The following is a 14979-nucleotide window of genomic DNA, read 5'->3' on the forward strand; positions in this document are numbered from 1 at the left end:
TTGTGCAATATTGCTGCTTTCAATTCCATGTATCTGCTTTCCTTTTTATAGTATTGATGAAATATAAGTGATATGACGTCTTTTGATACAGTATTGGTTAATGTCGTTGATCTCATATAGAGAGGATAAGGACACGTCATGTGTTATAGAGGTCACTGGTGAGTGACAGAGGGTCGGTGTGCCAAGATAGATTGGGGGCCACTTGTGCTAATCTTAGAAGGAGTACGCGATGGAATTGCCTGGCTAGGGTGCCACAAGATACCATGTATGGGGTTCCTATTGCAGGAGATAAGTGACACTCAATGATGGTTGGCAGCTGATGGACAGAAGTAGCTCGGAAGGCATTATATAAACTGAGAGATTTGTCTATGTAATTCATTCAGATGACAAGAGGCTACGCACGTACCGCTTGTCATTGAATCCAGTACTGTAACCATTAAATTATGACTGAATCAACTCCCCATATCAGTGGTTGACTACTCTCTTGCATCCTGAACTTCTCGATACCAGAAACCCATCATAACAATAAGATGTATTGGTTAACTTTAGACCGCTTGGGTTTAAATATCTATTCCATATTTCATTGTTGTTTTCAACTTCAATGATCATGATATTATTGTCATCAATTATAAAATTGTCCTCTCAGAGGAAAACAGAGGTGTAGGCCCTCTTCCCAAGCGTTTATTATCTGTTTTGTTTGTGGAATGAATATTACATTTAGGTAGGGCATGCATATTTCAGCAAGGACAAAATACAGTTAATATTTTCAGTTCATTTACTCTTCATATATTTTGCTGCTCCATATACTGCAGTTTATGTTACAGTAGCCTCGACTTGGCAGAGTTACACCATCAACCTGTTAACAAGCAACATAGCTCACACAATGCAGGCATGTAGTCCATACATTCCAGAGTGATAGAAGAACATATAAGGAGCCTGTTTAAGAACATGGGGCTGCTGTTCTCCAATAGAAGAGGATGAAGTATTTGACAGGAAGTCCATTAAAAAAAGATGGAGCAGAAAGACAATTACAGAGTGCTGAGGGAAGCAGGATGGGCCCTTTTTTATTATGTCTCAGACACTGACACAGTATGGAAAGTGAGGAGAAACCCATCTTCTTCCACACTTAGCTAGCTGCTATTAATGCAACAAGTGGTCACGCTTGTCGCTCTGCACTTAACCGCTGCCTCCCAGTCGTGGCTATTTTGAAAGAGGATGAAATGGCTCTGAGGCACCTTCCCTCTGAATTACCCCACAGGCCCAGTGATTGATGGGGCCATGTTTGTGGGTGTCACAGATTCTGCCGAGACTGCCCTTCCTTCTGGCTCGGGCAGGCTTCGGCGTTCGTCGTCACTGGAGTACTAGCTGCTGCCGCTCTATGTTATATGTTTCTATGTTCATTTGATTGTTGTCTGTTGTTGCACACCTGTTCCCTATTATGTTAGTTTGTCTTCCCTATTTAACCTGTTCACGTCCACTGTGTGGTGTGCGTGTTTATTGGATTGGACGAGTGTCATTTTGTGAGCGGGATTGCTCCTCCCTTGTTGTTGGAGGTTTACTTGTATTTCTTTACTTCTCAGTAAAGTGGTTCTTCATCTCATTCTGTGTCCTGCGCTTGACTCTGGCCTACCGCATTCCACCGACATTCGTGAGAGTGGGAAATGTTTGTTGTCGTTGTTATATTTTCAACAAGAAAGGGATCAACATTTCAAGCAGTTAGGTTCCCTATTATAATTTCATTTAATCAAAATAAACATTGTCTTCCTTCAAATGTCTTCCAACATGACTCTCTAGAAAGCTAATGTTTTAATAGCGCGATTGAACAGAGGGGTTGACATTTGTAAATGAGTATCTCTGTTCTGAGTTCTGCTTTTGATACATTTCTCTTTCTCTCACTTTTTTTATGACTTTGTGAAGCACTGTCACAGGATCCTTTTGGAATAGAAGAGAACAAACAGAATGATTATTAATGTTTCCCATACAGTTTGACATCAGCGTGCCTTTCTTGATCTTTTTAAACAGATTATTTATTTAATCACAAGGCACACCTACAGTATACTCTTCAATGAACATATACAGTGGGGAGAACAAGTATTTGGTACACTGCCGATTTTGCAGGTTTTCCTACTTATAAAGCATGTAGAGGTCTGTAATTTTTATCATAGGTACACTTCAACTGTGAGAGACGGAATCTAAAACAAAAATCCAGAAAATCAAATTGTATGATTTTTAAGTAATTAATTTGCATTTTATTGCATGACATAAGTATTTGATCACGTACCAACCAGTAAGAATTCCGTCTCTCACAGACCTGTTAGTTTTTCTTTAAGAAGCCCTCCTGTTTTCCACTCATTACCTGTTTTAACTGCACCTGTTTGAACTTGTTACCTGTATAAAAGACACCTGTCCACACACTCAATCAAACAGACTCCAACCTCTACAATGGCCAAGACCAGAGAGCTGTGTAAGGACATCAGTGATAAAATTGTAGACCTGCACAAGGCTGGGATGGGCTACAGCACTATAGGCAAGCAGCTTGGTGAGAAGGCAACAACTGTTGGCGCAATTATTAGAAAATGGAAGAAGTTCAAGATGACGGTCAATCACCCTCGGTCTGGGGTTCCATGCAAGATCTCACCTCGTGGGGCATCAATGATCATGAGGAAGGTGAGGGATCAGCCCAGAACTACACGGCAGGACATTTACATTACATTTTACATTTTAGTCATTTAGCAGACGCTCTTATCCAGAGCGACTTACAGGAGCAATTAGGGTTAAGTGCCTTGCTCAAGGGCACATTAACGTCATTTAGCAGACGCTCTTAGCCAGAGCGACTCGCAAATTGGTGCGTTCACCCTATAGCCAGTGGGATAACCACTTTACAATTTGGGGGGGGGGGGGGGGGGGGGGTTAGAAGGAACACTTTATCCTATCCCAGGTATTCCTTAAAGAGGTGGGGTTTCAAATGTCTCTGGAAGGTGGTGAGTGACTCCGCTGTCCTGGCGTCGTGAGGGAGCTTGTTCCACCATTGGGGTGCCAGAGCAGCGAACAGTTTTGACTGGGCTGAGCGGGAGCTATGCTTCCGCAGAGGACGGGGAGCCAGCAGGCCAGAGGTGGATGAACGCAATGCCCTCGTTTGGGTGTAGGGACTGATCAGAGCCTGAAGGTACAGAGGTGCCGTTCCCCTCACTGCTCCATAGGCAAGCACCATGGTCTTGTAGCGGATGCGAGCTTCAACTGGAAGCCAGTGGAGTGTGCGGAGGAGGGGGGTGACGTGAGAGAACTTGGGAAGGTTGAACACCAGACGGGCTGCGGCATTCTGGATGAGTTGTAGGGGTTTAATGGCACAGGCAGGGAGGCCAGCCAACAGCGAGTTGCAGTAGTCCAGACGGGAGATGACAAGTGCCTGGATTAGGACCTGTGCCGCTTCCTGTCAATGACCTGAAGAGAGCTGGGACCACAGTCTCAAAGAAAACCATTAGTAACACACTACGCCGTCATGGATTAAAATCCTGCAGCGCACGCAAAGTCACCCTGCTCAAGCCAGCGCATGTCCACGCCCGTCTGAAGTTTGCCAATGACGATCTGGATGATCCAGAGGAGGAATGGGAGAAGGTCATGTGGTCTGATGAGACAAAATTAGAGCTTTTTGGTCTAAACTACACTCGCCGTGTTTGGAGGAAGAAGAAGGATGAGTACAACCCCAAGAACACCATCCCAACCGTGAAGCATGGAGGTGGAAACATCATTCTTTGGGGATGCTTTTCTGCAAAGGGGACAGGACGACTGCACCGTATTGAGGGGAGGATGGATGGGGCCATGTATCGCGAGATCTTGGCCAACAACCTCCTTCCCTCAGTAAGAGCATTGAAGATGGGTCGTGGCTATGTCTTCCAGCATGACAACGACCCGAAACACACAGCCAGGGCAACTAAGGAGTGGCTCCGTAAGAAGCATCTCAAGGTCCTGGAGTGGCCTAGCCAGTCTCCAGACCTGAACCCAATAGAAAATCTTTGGAGGGAGCTGAAAGTCCGTATTGCCCAGCGACAGCCCCGAAACCTGAAGGATCTGGAGAAGGTCTATATGGAGGAGTGGGCCAAAATCCCTGCTGCAATGTGTGCAAACCTGGTCAAGACCTACAGGAAACGTATGATCGCTGTAATTGCAAACAAAGGTTTCTGTACCAAATATTAAGTTCTGCTTTTCTGATGTATCAAATACTTATGTCATGCAATAAAATGCAAATTAATTACTTAAAAATCATACAATGTGATTTTCTGGATGTTTGTTTTAGATTCCGTCTCTCACAGTTGAAGTGTACCTTTGATTAAAAATTACAGACCTCTACATGCTTTGTAAGTAGGAAAACCTGCAAAATCGGCAGCGTATCAAATACTTGTTCTCCCCACTGTATCTGGGTAATGAGCTAAATGCACACATCATTGCTGAAAATGTTCAAATCATGAATTGATTGATACTACTATAAATCCATACATATTTACCATATGATGCACATATTATAATTGGATAAATGTTTTTCTATGTTCCTCAGTTGTCTCTCCTTTCCCCACAGGTCAAAATTGGGTTTGGACAAAGAGCCAGGAATGATTCACTTGGAGACCAGTGTTTCTGACAGACGTGAGTCATCATCACATCTAGGACATCATCTTTAAGGACTTTATTATAGGGACACTTGGGATCATTTACACACACAAGTGACATCTTCCATCTGCTAAACAGCCTTTAAAGCAGGGTTCTGCAACTGGCAGCCCATGGGCCAAATTTGTCCCGCGGGTGGACTCAAATATCACATGAATACACATTAAACATGACAAAATGTGTAGAATTGAAGGAAATAAGCTTTAAACCTGAATAATTATCTCCACCAACAAGAGGGGTGTGAACTGTTTGTGTCATGAACATTGCTTGTGCCCATAAAAATAGACATGGCCCGTGCGCGCAGGGGGGGGTGGGGGGTGTGGGATGTTCCCTAATGCTGGAAAGGGGGCCCGAGTGAAAAAGTTTGGGAAACCCTGATCAAAGGGGCAATTGGTCTGACTAGGCTCTTAAGTTGGACGGAGTGTTGAGATTGTCTGTTCCATAAGGGCCCCAGTGTTAATGTCTTGTCCCTGAGGAGAATGGCTCATTTGGCTGTAGCTAACACGCAGGGACACTCATTCCATCTCTGTTAATAGTGGAAATAGAAATTGGCTTCCTTGCTTTTCTGCTTTCCACTATCAATGTAGTTAATGCTAGACTCGATTAAATTGTCCCGAAGCACTTATTTTCGCCTCGTACATTGCATAAATTATTTAACGTCTGTTATAGGGTCCCAGTATATAACGTGTAAGCTGCAGAACTGCTCAGAGGCCAACAAAGGCAGGCCTTTCCCTGGATTTATCAGCCCTGATTCCCTGGTGGTTCAGGACCAGTATGTTTTCATTCAGGTGGGAATTTTGAATGTTTCTGTCATAATACAAATGCACTAAAACTGCTGTGTGAAAAACTTGTAAGTATTAATGACAATAAACCAAGAGAGAATGGTATAAAACCATACAAATAACACTATTACATCATTAGTCTGTCAGACCAATTTAGAGTGATTTACCGCAAAATGAACTGCTCTAAATGAAATACACATAATTGGATTTCTCTAGGTACCAATGGGTGGCCGGCCTGTCCATTATGTGTCTTACAAAAGAAATACCTTCTTCCCCATGAAGCTACCTAAGTACATATTGCCAAAGGTGGGTTGGAAATATTACCTTGAGATTAAAATACTTTAGTATTACTACTATCATGTTATAAATCCAGTGAAAATCTGTTTCTTACCCTTTTGAACTGTTTTGATATTATAACACTAATGAAAAATATATGTTCTTGCTTTTCCTGCTTTCCCAAGGCAAGCTTTAATGAAATAAACATAAAAAGATGGAATAGAAAGTATATATATATATATATATATATATATATATATATATATATATATATATATATATATATATATATATATATATACATATAGTACCAGTCAAAAGTTTGGACACACCTACTCATTCAATGGTTTTTCTTTAGTTTTACTATTTTCTACATTGTAGAAAAATTGTGAAGACATCAAAACTATGAAATAACACATATGGAATCATGTAGTAACCAAAGAAGTGATAAACAAATCAAAATAAATTGTATATTTGAGATTCTTTAAATAGCCACCCTTTGCCTTGATGACAGCTTTGCACACTTTTGGCATTCTCTCAACCAGCTTCACCTGGAATGCTTTTCCAACAGTCTTGAAGTTCCCACATATGCTGAGCATTTGTTGGCTGCTTTTCCTTCACTCTGCGGTCCGACTCATCACAAAACATCTCGATTTGGTTGAGGTCGGGGGATTGTGGAGGCCAGGTCATCTGATGCAGCACTCCATCACTCTCCTTCTTGGTAAAATAGCCCTTACACAGCCTGGAGGTGTGTTGGGTCATTGTCCTGTTGAAAAACAAATGATAGTCCCACTAAGCCCAAACCAGATTGAATGGCGTATCGCTGCAGAATGCTGTGGTAGCCATGATTGTTAAGTGTGCCTTGAATTCTAAATAAATCACAGACAGTGTCACCAGCAAAGCAACACCATAACATCTCCTCCTCCATGCTTTAAGGTGGGAAATACACATGCGGAAATCATCTGTTCACCCACACCGCATCTCACAAAGACATGGTGGTTGAAACCAAACATCTCCAATTTGGACTCCAGACCAAAGGACACATTTCCACCGGTCTAATGTCCATTGCTTGTGTTTCTTGGCCCAAGCAAGTCTCTTCTTCTTCTTATTGGTGTCCTTTAGTAGTGTTTTTTTTGCAGCAATTCGACCATGAAGGCCTGATTCACACAGTCTCCCCTGAACAGTTGATGTTGAGATGTGTCTGTTACTTGAACTCTGTGAAGCATTTATTTGGGCTGCAATTTCTGAGGCTGGTAAATCTAATGAACTTATCCTCTGCAGCAAAGGTAACTCTTGGTCTTCCATTCCTGTGGCGGTCCTCATGAGAGCCAGTTTCATCATAGCGCTTGATGGTTTTTGTGAATGCACTTGAAGAAACTTTCTTGAAATGTTCCGTATTGACTGACCTTCATGTCTTACAGTAATGATGGACTGTCGTTTCTCTTTGCTTATTTTAGCTGTTCTTGCCATAATATGGACTTGGTCTTTTACCAAATAGGGCTATCTTCTGTATAACCCCCCTACCTGTCACAACACAACTGATTGGCTCAAACACATTAAGAAGGAAATATATTCCACAAATTAACTTTTAATTAACAAGGCACAGCTGTAATAAAGGGAATTATATGTTTTTAAAGGATATGTATATGTGTATGTATGTGTGTATATGTATTTATGTATATGTATGTGTATGTGTATGTATATATACAGTGAGGGAAAAAAGTATTTGATCCCCTGCTGATTTTGTAAGTTTGCTCACTGACAAAGACATGATCTGGGGGGTAGAAGGATTACTTTATCCTATCCCAGGTATTCCTTAAAGAGGTGGGGTTTCAAATGTCTCCGGAAGGTGGTGAGTGACTCCGCTGTCCTGGCGTCGTGAGGGAGCTTGTTCCACCATTGGGGTGCCAGAGCAGCGAACAGTTTTGACTGGGCTGAGCGGGAACTGTGCTTCCGCAGAGGAAGGGGAGCCAGCAGGCCAGAGGTGGATGAACGCAATGCCCTCGTTTGGGTGTAGGGACTGATCAGAGCCTGAAGGTACGGAGGTGCCGTTCCCCTCACAGCTCCATAGGCAAGCACCATGGTCTTGTAACAGATGCGAGCTTCAACTGGAAGCCAGTGGAGTGTGCGGAGGAGCGGGGTGACGTGAGAGAACTTGGGAAGGTTGAACACCAGACGGGCTGTGGAATTCTGGATGAGTTGTAGGGGTTTAATGGCACAGGCAGGGAGCCCAGCCAACAGCGAGTTGCAGTAATCCAGACGGGAGATGACAAGTGCCTGGATTAGGACCTGTGCCGCTTCCTGTGTAAGGCAGGGTCGTACTCTCCGAATGTTGTAGAGCATGAACCTACAGGATCGGGTCACCGCCTTGATGTTAGCGGAGAACGACAGGGTGTTGTCCAGGGTCACGCCAAGGCTCTTCGCACTCTGGGAGGAGGACACAACGGAGATGTCAACCGTGATGGCGAGATCATGGAACGGGCAGTCCTTCCCCGGGAGGAAGAACAGCTCCGTCTTGCCAAGGTTCAGCTTGAGGTGGTGATCCGTCATCCATACTGATATGTCTGCCAGACATGCAGAGATGCGATTCGAAACCTGGTTATCAGAAGGGGGAAAGGAGAAGATTAGTTGTGTGTCGTCTGCGTAGCAATGATAGGAGAGGCCATGTGAGGATATGACAGAGCCAAGTGACTTGGTGTATAGCGAGAATAGGAGAGGGCCTAGAACTGAGCCCTGGGGGACACCAGTGGTGAGAGCACGTGGTGCGGAGACAGCTTCTCGCCACGTCACTTGGAAGGAGCGACCGGTCAGGTAGGACGCAATCCAAGAGTGAGCCGTGCCGGAGATGCCCAGCTCGGAGAGGGTGGAGAGGAGGATTTGATGGTTCACAGTATCAAAGGCAGCAGACAGGTCTAGAAGGACAAGAGCAGAGGAGAGAGAGTTAGCTTTAGCAGTGCGGAGAGCCTCCGTGACACAGAGAAGAGCAGCCTCAGTTGAATGACCAGTCTTGAAACCTGACTGGTTTGGATCAAGAAGGTCATTCTGAGAGAGATAGCAAGAGAGTTGGCTAAAGACGGCACGCTCAATAGTTTTGGAAAGAAAAGAAAGAAGGGATACTGGTCTGTAGTTGTTGACATCAGAGGGATCGAGTGTTGGTTTTTTGAGAAGGGGTGCAACTCTCACTCTCTTGAAGACGGAAGGGACATAGCCAGCGGTCAAGGATGAGTTGATCAGCGAGGTGAGGTAGGGGAGAAGGTCACCGGAGATGGTCTGGAGAAGAGAGGAGGGGATAGGGTCAAGCGGGCAGGTTGTTGGGCGGCCTGCAGTCACAAGTCGCAAGATTTTATCTGGAGAGAGAGGGGAGAAAGAAGTCAAAGCATAGGGTAGGGCAGTGTGAGCAGGACCAGCAGTGTCATTTGACTTAACAAACGAGGATCGGATGTCGTCAACCTTCTTTTCAAAGTGGTTGACGAAGTCATCCACAGAGAGGGAGGAGGGGGGGGAGGGGGGGGGGGGGTAGGAGGATTCAGCAGGGAGGAGAATGTGGCAAAGAGCTTCCTAGGGTTAGAGGCAGATGCTTGGAATTTAGAGTGGTAGAAAGTGGCCTTAGCAGCAGAAACAGATGAATAAAATGTAGAGAGGAGGGAGTGAAAAGATGCCAGGTCCGCAGGGAGTCTAGTTCCATTTCCGCTCAGCTGCCCGGAGCTCTGTTCTGTGAGCTCGCAATGAGTCATCAAGCCACGGAGCTGGAGGGGAGGACCGAGCCGGCCGGGAGGATAGGGGACATAGAGAGTCAAAGGATGCAGAAAGGGAGGAGAGGAGTGTTGAGGAGGCAGAATCAGGAGATTGGAGGGAGAAGGATTGAGCAGAGGGAAGAGATGATAGGATGGAAGAGGAGAGAGTAGCGGGAGAGAGAGAGCGAAGGTTGCGGCGGCGCATTACCATCGGTGTAGGGGCAGAGTGAGTAGTGTTGGAGGAGAGCGAGAGAGAAAAGGATACAAAGTAGTGGTCGGAGACATGGAGGGGAGTTGCAGTGAGATTAGTAGAAGAACAGCATCTAGAAAAGATGAGGTCAAGCGTATTGCCTGCCTTGTGAGTAGGGGGGGACGGTGAGAGGGTGAGGTCAAAAGAGGAGAGGAGTGGAAAGAAGGAGGCAGAGAGAAATGAGTCAAATGTAGACGTAGGGAGGTTGAAATCCCCCAGAACTGTGAGGGGTGAGCCATCCTCAGGAAAGGAACTTATCAAGGCGTCAAGCTCATTGATGAACTCTCCAAGGGAACCTGGAGGGCGATAGATGACAAGGATATTAAGCTTAAATGGGCTAGTGACAGTGACAGCATGGAATTCAAATGAGGAGATAGACAGATGGGTTAGGGGAAAAATTGAGAATGTCCACTTGGGAGAGATGAGGATTCCTGTGCCACCACCCCGCTGACCAGATGCTCTCGGGGTATGCGAGAACACATGGTCAGACGAGGAGAGAGCAGTAGGAGGAAGCAGTGTTTTCAGCGGTAATCCATGTTTCCGTCAGCGCCAAGAAGTCGAGGGACTGGAGGGTAGCATAGGCTGGGATGAACTCTGCCTTGTTGGCAGCAGAACGGCAGTTCCAGAGGCTGCCTGAGACCTGGAACTCCAGGTGGGTGGTGCGTGCAGGGACCACCAGGTTAGAGAGGCAGCAGCCACGCGGTGTGAGGTGTTTGTGTAGCCTGTGCGGAGAGGAGAGAACAGGGATAGGCAGAGGCATAGTTGACAGGCTGCAGCAAATGGCTACAATAATGCAGAGGAGATTGGAATGAAATTAACTAAACATCTGGGAAAGGAGAGAGCGGGGCCTCCCTCACCACAACTCCCAAATATAACTCTCCCAACTTCCACCTCAGAAACTATAATTGTTTCACTGAAACACCCGAATATAACTCTCCCAACTTCCACTTTAGAAATTATAATTGTTGTAAACTACAGCGGTTCAATGTTTCTAGGAATAGACTCTAACTTACTTTATTCAGCTAGCTAACTTGGTACAGTATTCTTCCATGAAAACCGCCCAGGGCACCGTATCCTATGACGCCATAGCTAACTAGCATGCTAGCATCCAATAACACACGGTTTAGCACCAATACTTGGTTACAACAAACTACCAATAGTGTGTTAACACACTAAACAGATCATTCGTGTCCGTGTCTAGTTCCTTTCATAACGCAGCAATAATTAAACGTTGGCTAGCTAGCACAAAGTCAGTCATGCTAGCTACACAAGTGGACTACACATCTCGAATGCTACACAAGTGGACTACACATCTCGAATGTTCAGAAAGGGAAGCTTCTAAAGCCATGACATCATTTTCTGGAATTTTCCAAGCAGTTTAAAGGCACAGTCAACTTCGTGTATGTAAACTTCTGACCCACTGGAATTGTGAAACAGTGAATTATTAGTGAAATAATCTGTCTGTAAACAATTGTTGGAAAAATTACTTCTGTCATGCACAAAGTAGATGTCCTAATGACTGCAACCTAAGTGCATGTAAACTTCCGACTTCAACTGTATATATATATATATATATATATATATATATATATATATATATATATATATATATATATATATATTTGCGAGAGAAGAAAAAACATATGGGGGATTGGAAGTGATGCAGACAATTACATTGATGGAAGTTACAATCTATCTGCAATATAAAAAATTTAAAAAAGATACAAAAATGTCACGATCGTTATTAGATGGGACGAACCAAGATCCCACAAACTAACTGGTGCCAACAGGCTGCCTAAGTATGGTCCCCAATCAGAGACAACGAGCTACAGCTGCCTCTGATTGGGAACCACCCTGGCCAACATAGAACTAAACGATCTAGAACAAAAAACATAGAAAACTAAACATAGAAAATCCACACCCTGGCTCAACATTTCAGTCCCCAGAGCCAGGGCGTGACAAAAAAGAAACAAGTTACACCTGTTAATTGAAATACATTCCAGGTGACTACCTCATGAAGCTGGTTGAGAGAATGCCAAGAGTGTGCAAAGCTGTCATCAATGCAAAGGGTGGCTATTTGAAAAATCTCAAATATAAAATATATTTTGATTTGTTTAACACTTTTTTCGTTACTACATGATTCCATATGTGTTAGTTCATAGTTTTGATGTCTTCACTATTATTTTACAATGTAGAAAATAGTAAAAATAAAGAAAAACCCTTGAATGAGTAGGTGTTCAAAAATGTTTGACCGGTATTGTATCTCTGGGTCTTCCTTTCATGTGGAGGTCCTCATGAGAGCCAGTTTCATCATAGCGCTTGATGGTTTTTTGCGACTGCACTTGAAGAAACTTTGAAAGGTCTTGAACTTTTCTGGATAAACTGATCTTCATGTCTTAAAGTAATGATGGACTGTCGTTTCTCTTTGCTTATTTGAGCTGTTCTTGCCATAATATGGACTTGGTCTTTTACCAAATAAGTATATCTTCTGAATACCACCATTACCTTGTCACAACACAACTGACTACCTCATGAAGCTGGTTGAGAGAATGCCAAGAGTGTGCAAAGCTGTCATCAAGGCAAAGGGTGGCTACACTTTTTTGGTTACTACATGATTCCATATGTGTTATTTCATAGTTTTGATGTCTTCACTATTATTCTACAATGTAGAAAATAGTAAAAATAAAGAAAAGGTAGGTGTGTCCAAACTTTTGACTGGTACTGTATGTATATACATATTATATATACATATTAAAGGAAATATTTCAAGAATGTATTAAACCTTCCACATAGGAATCCCAACACAGAACTGATGTACAAACATCATACTAACAGTAGAATAGTTGTACCGTTGTTTACAGAATTACCCCACTGGATACAGAAATCAGTTCAACATCTAGTTTTGATTGACAGTTTATTTAGTTGTCAACTAATGAGAATTGAATGTGAAATCAAAAGAAATGACATACGATGTCATTGGATATAGGTTAAAAGTTGGGTAAAAATAAAAGTCTAACATTTCCCAAATTGATTTACTTTGATGACTTTTTGTAAATCCTCCAATCAGTTTTCCACGTTGGTTCAACACCATCACATTGATAAAAAAAATTATGATATGGAAAAAACGTTTATTCAACCAGTTTGTGCCCAGTGGGACCACTGGTTTTGTATTGGATTATATTGTATGGCATGGTATCCTAACTCATTATTCCTTTTCCAGGACTTGCAGATAATCAGCATTGATGATAACCAGGTGGTAGCAGCAGTGCAGGACTGGCACCAGAATGACTCCTACAACCTGTACATGTCAGAGGCCCGTGGACTCTTCTTCACTCTGGCCCTGGAGAACATAGTGAGCAGTGTGGGACCAGAGGGCAACGTCATGATAGACCTCTATGAGGTATGTAGCAATGGCTTAGTTAGACTGCCATCCCTGTTTGTATGCACACTACCACTTCTGCCAAGAGGTCTCAACCTTTATTGCACAGTCTACTTGCCCTGTAAGAGCTTGACGTCTTATTGAAGCCCCGATCCTGGCTGTTCCCCCTCATTTCCTATGTTAGGAATTCAAGCAAACACATACATCAGTCATGATGAACTGCCATATCCAATTATGCAGCATTGTTAGAAACCTGGATTAGCATCTATTTACTCATACAGTATCAGACCCTTATGATCTGTATCTATGAAGTATATAGCTTTGTTAGACATTAACTAGCACGTCCATGCATAACAATGATAACATAACCTTATAAGCTACTGTATGTAGCATTATTAAATTAGCAAAGTTGGCAGGTCTACACACATTAATTAATGATTCACTTCTATTATATCAACCTTAGCTACTGTAGAACCTGCACCAGAGGTGGCACTACAGGTCCCATAGTGGTGTGGTGCAAAAATAATTCTGGGGCCCGTAGTTTTTCCTTATCTGGTAACTTAACCAGGTAAAACTCCAGACCTTATACGGTATGACGTGATTAATCTGTTGTAAAAAGGTTTAATATGAGCAATGATGGGACCAGAGTTTCTCTAATCAGGTCACATGGTTTAAAAAAACTCCTGGAAAAACTCCTGGCCTTGGGGAGGATGAAAACCCTGTCAAACTGCAGCAACCTTGTACTTACATTTTAAAGAAGGACTAGGGGGGTTTCCTATACACAGACACAGAGAAAGCAACGATTGGACAATACAACTCATAGTGCTGAGCTTGCTTTATGCAGGTTTGCATCGTGTAGTCCTGCCCTATGCAACTCTATTAGGCCTAATAAAAAATGAACTCACAGTCTATGTCAGCTATTGTGTTTATTGATTCATTCCAGTGAATAATTTTGGATTGAAAAAGTCTAGGTAGCCTAGTCAGCCCAAGTTCGAATATAAACCAAATTGGATCCCATTCACATTGTTTCACAAACAAATTCTCTTTCCTTACAATTTAAGGTACAATTTAGATACAGAATGGCACTGCAATGAATAGCTGCTGTTTTAAGGGCTCCTGACCATTTCTGCTATTTTCTGTGTTTTTTGCACTGATCTTAACTTCTTTTGTACATAATGTTTCCGCCATGACTGAAAAGAGCTTCTCGATATCAGAACAGCGATCACTAAACTCGATTTGGATGAAGGTTTCTACTTCTACGAGTCGGCGGCACAGGACATACTGCTCACCCCGGACCAGGTCCTAATCCCCGAGACTCAGAAATGGAAGAGACGACGTAAGAGTGGCTGATGTGCGGGCACCCTAATGAAACTACGTAGGCAAATAAATAATTCACCTCTACCCTCCGTTCTATTGGCAAAGATACAATCACTGGAGAACAAATTGGACAAGCTCCGTTCGAGACTAGCCTATCAACAGGACCTGAAGAACTGTAATATCCTATGTTTCTCTGAGTCGTGGCTAAACAAGGGCATGGATAATATACATCTAGCTGGTTTTTCTATACATCGGCAGGATCGAATGGCAGCCTCGGGTAGGCTCAAGGGGGGAGGTGTGTGTCTCTTTTTTAACATAATCTGGTGCGAGATCTCTAATATTAAGGAAGTCTTGAGGTTCTGCTCGCCTGAGTTAAAATTCCTCATGATAAACTGTAGACCATACTATTTACCAAGAAAGTTTTCATCTATATATTTCATAGCCGTCTATTTACCACCACAAACTGATGCTGGCACTAAGACCGCACTCAACAAGCTGTATAGGGCCTAACCTGTACGGGATCGGTGTCCCGTATACGGGACGGTTGAGCTAACGTGAGCTAATGTGATTAGCATGACTGTT

At 43.3% G+C, this 14979-nt stretch overlaps 1 protein-coding gene across 1 annotated transcript in view; it reads left to right on the forward strand.

The window, feature by feature from the left end:
- The window catches only part of LOC311129332 (VPS10 domain-containing receptor SorCS1-like), a gene marked incomplete at both ends in the record, with an annotated part of 107529 nt that overhangs the window by 43843 nt on the left and 48707 nt on the right, over nt 1-14979 (forward strand). The window contains 4 exons of the mRNA XM_084161605.1: nt 4574-4638; nt 5329-5447; nt 5658-5747; nt 12922-13101. Coding sequence (XP_084017731.1) covers nt 4574-4638; nt 5329-5447; nt 5658-5747; nt 12922-13101 — 454 coding nt within the window. The remainder of the gene's footprint in view (nt 1-4573; nt 4639-5328; nt 5448-5657; nt 5748-12921; nt 13102-14979) is intronic.

Source organism: Coregonus lavaretus, assembly GCF_964263955.1.
Source record: "Coregonus lavaretus genome assembly, chromosome: 1".
In the NCBI taxonomy this organism is placed as follows: Eukaryota; Metazoa; Chordata; class Actinopteri; order Salmoniformes; family Salmonidae; genus Coregonus; species Coregonus lavaretus.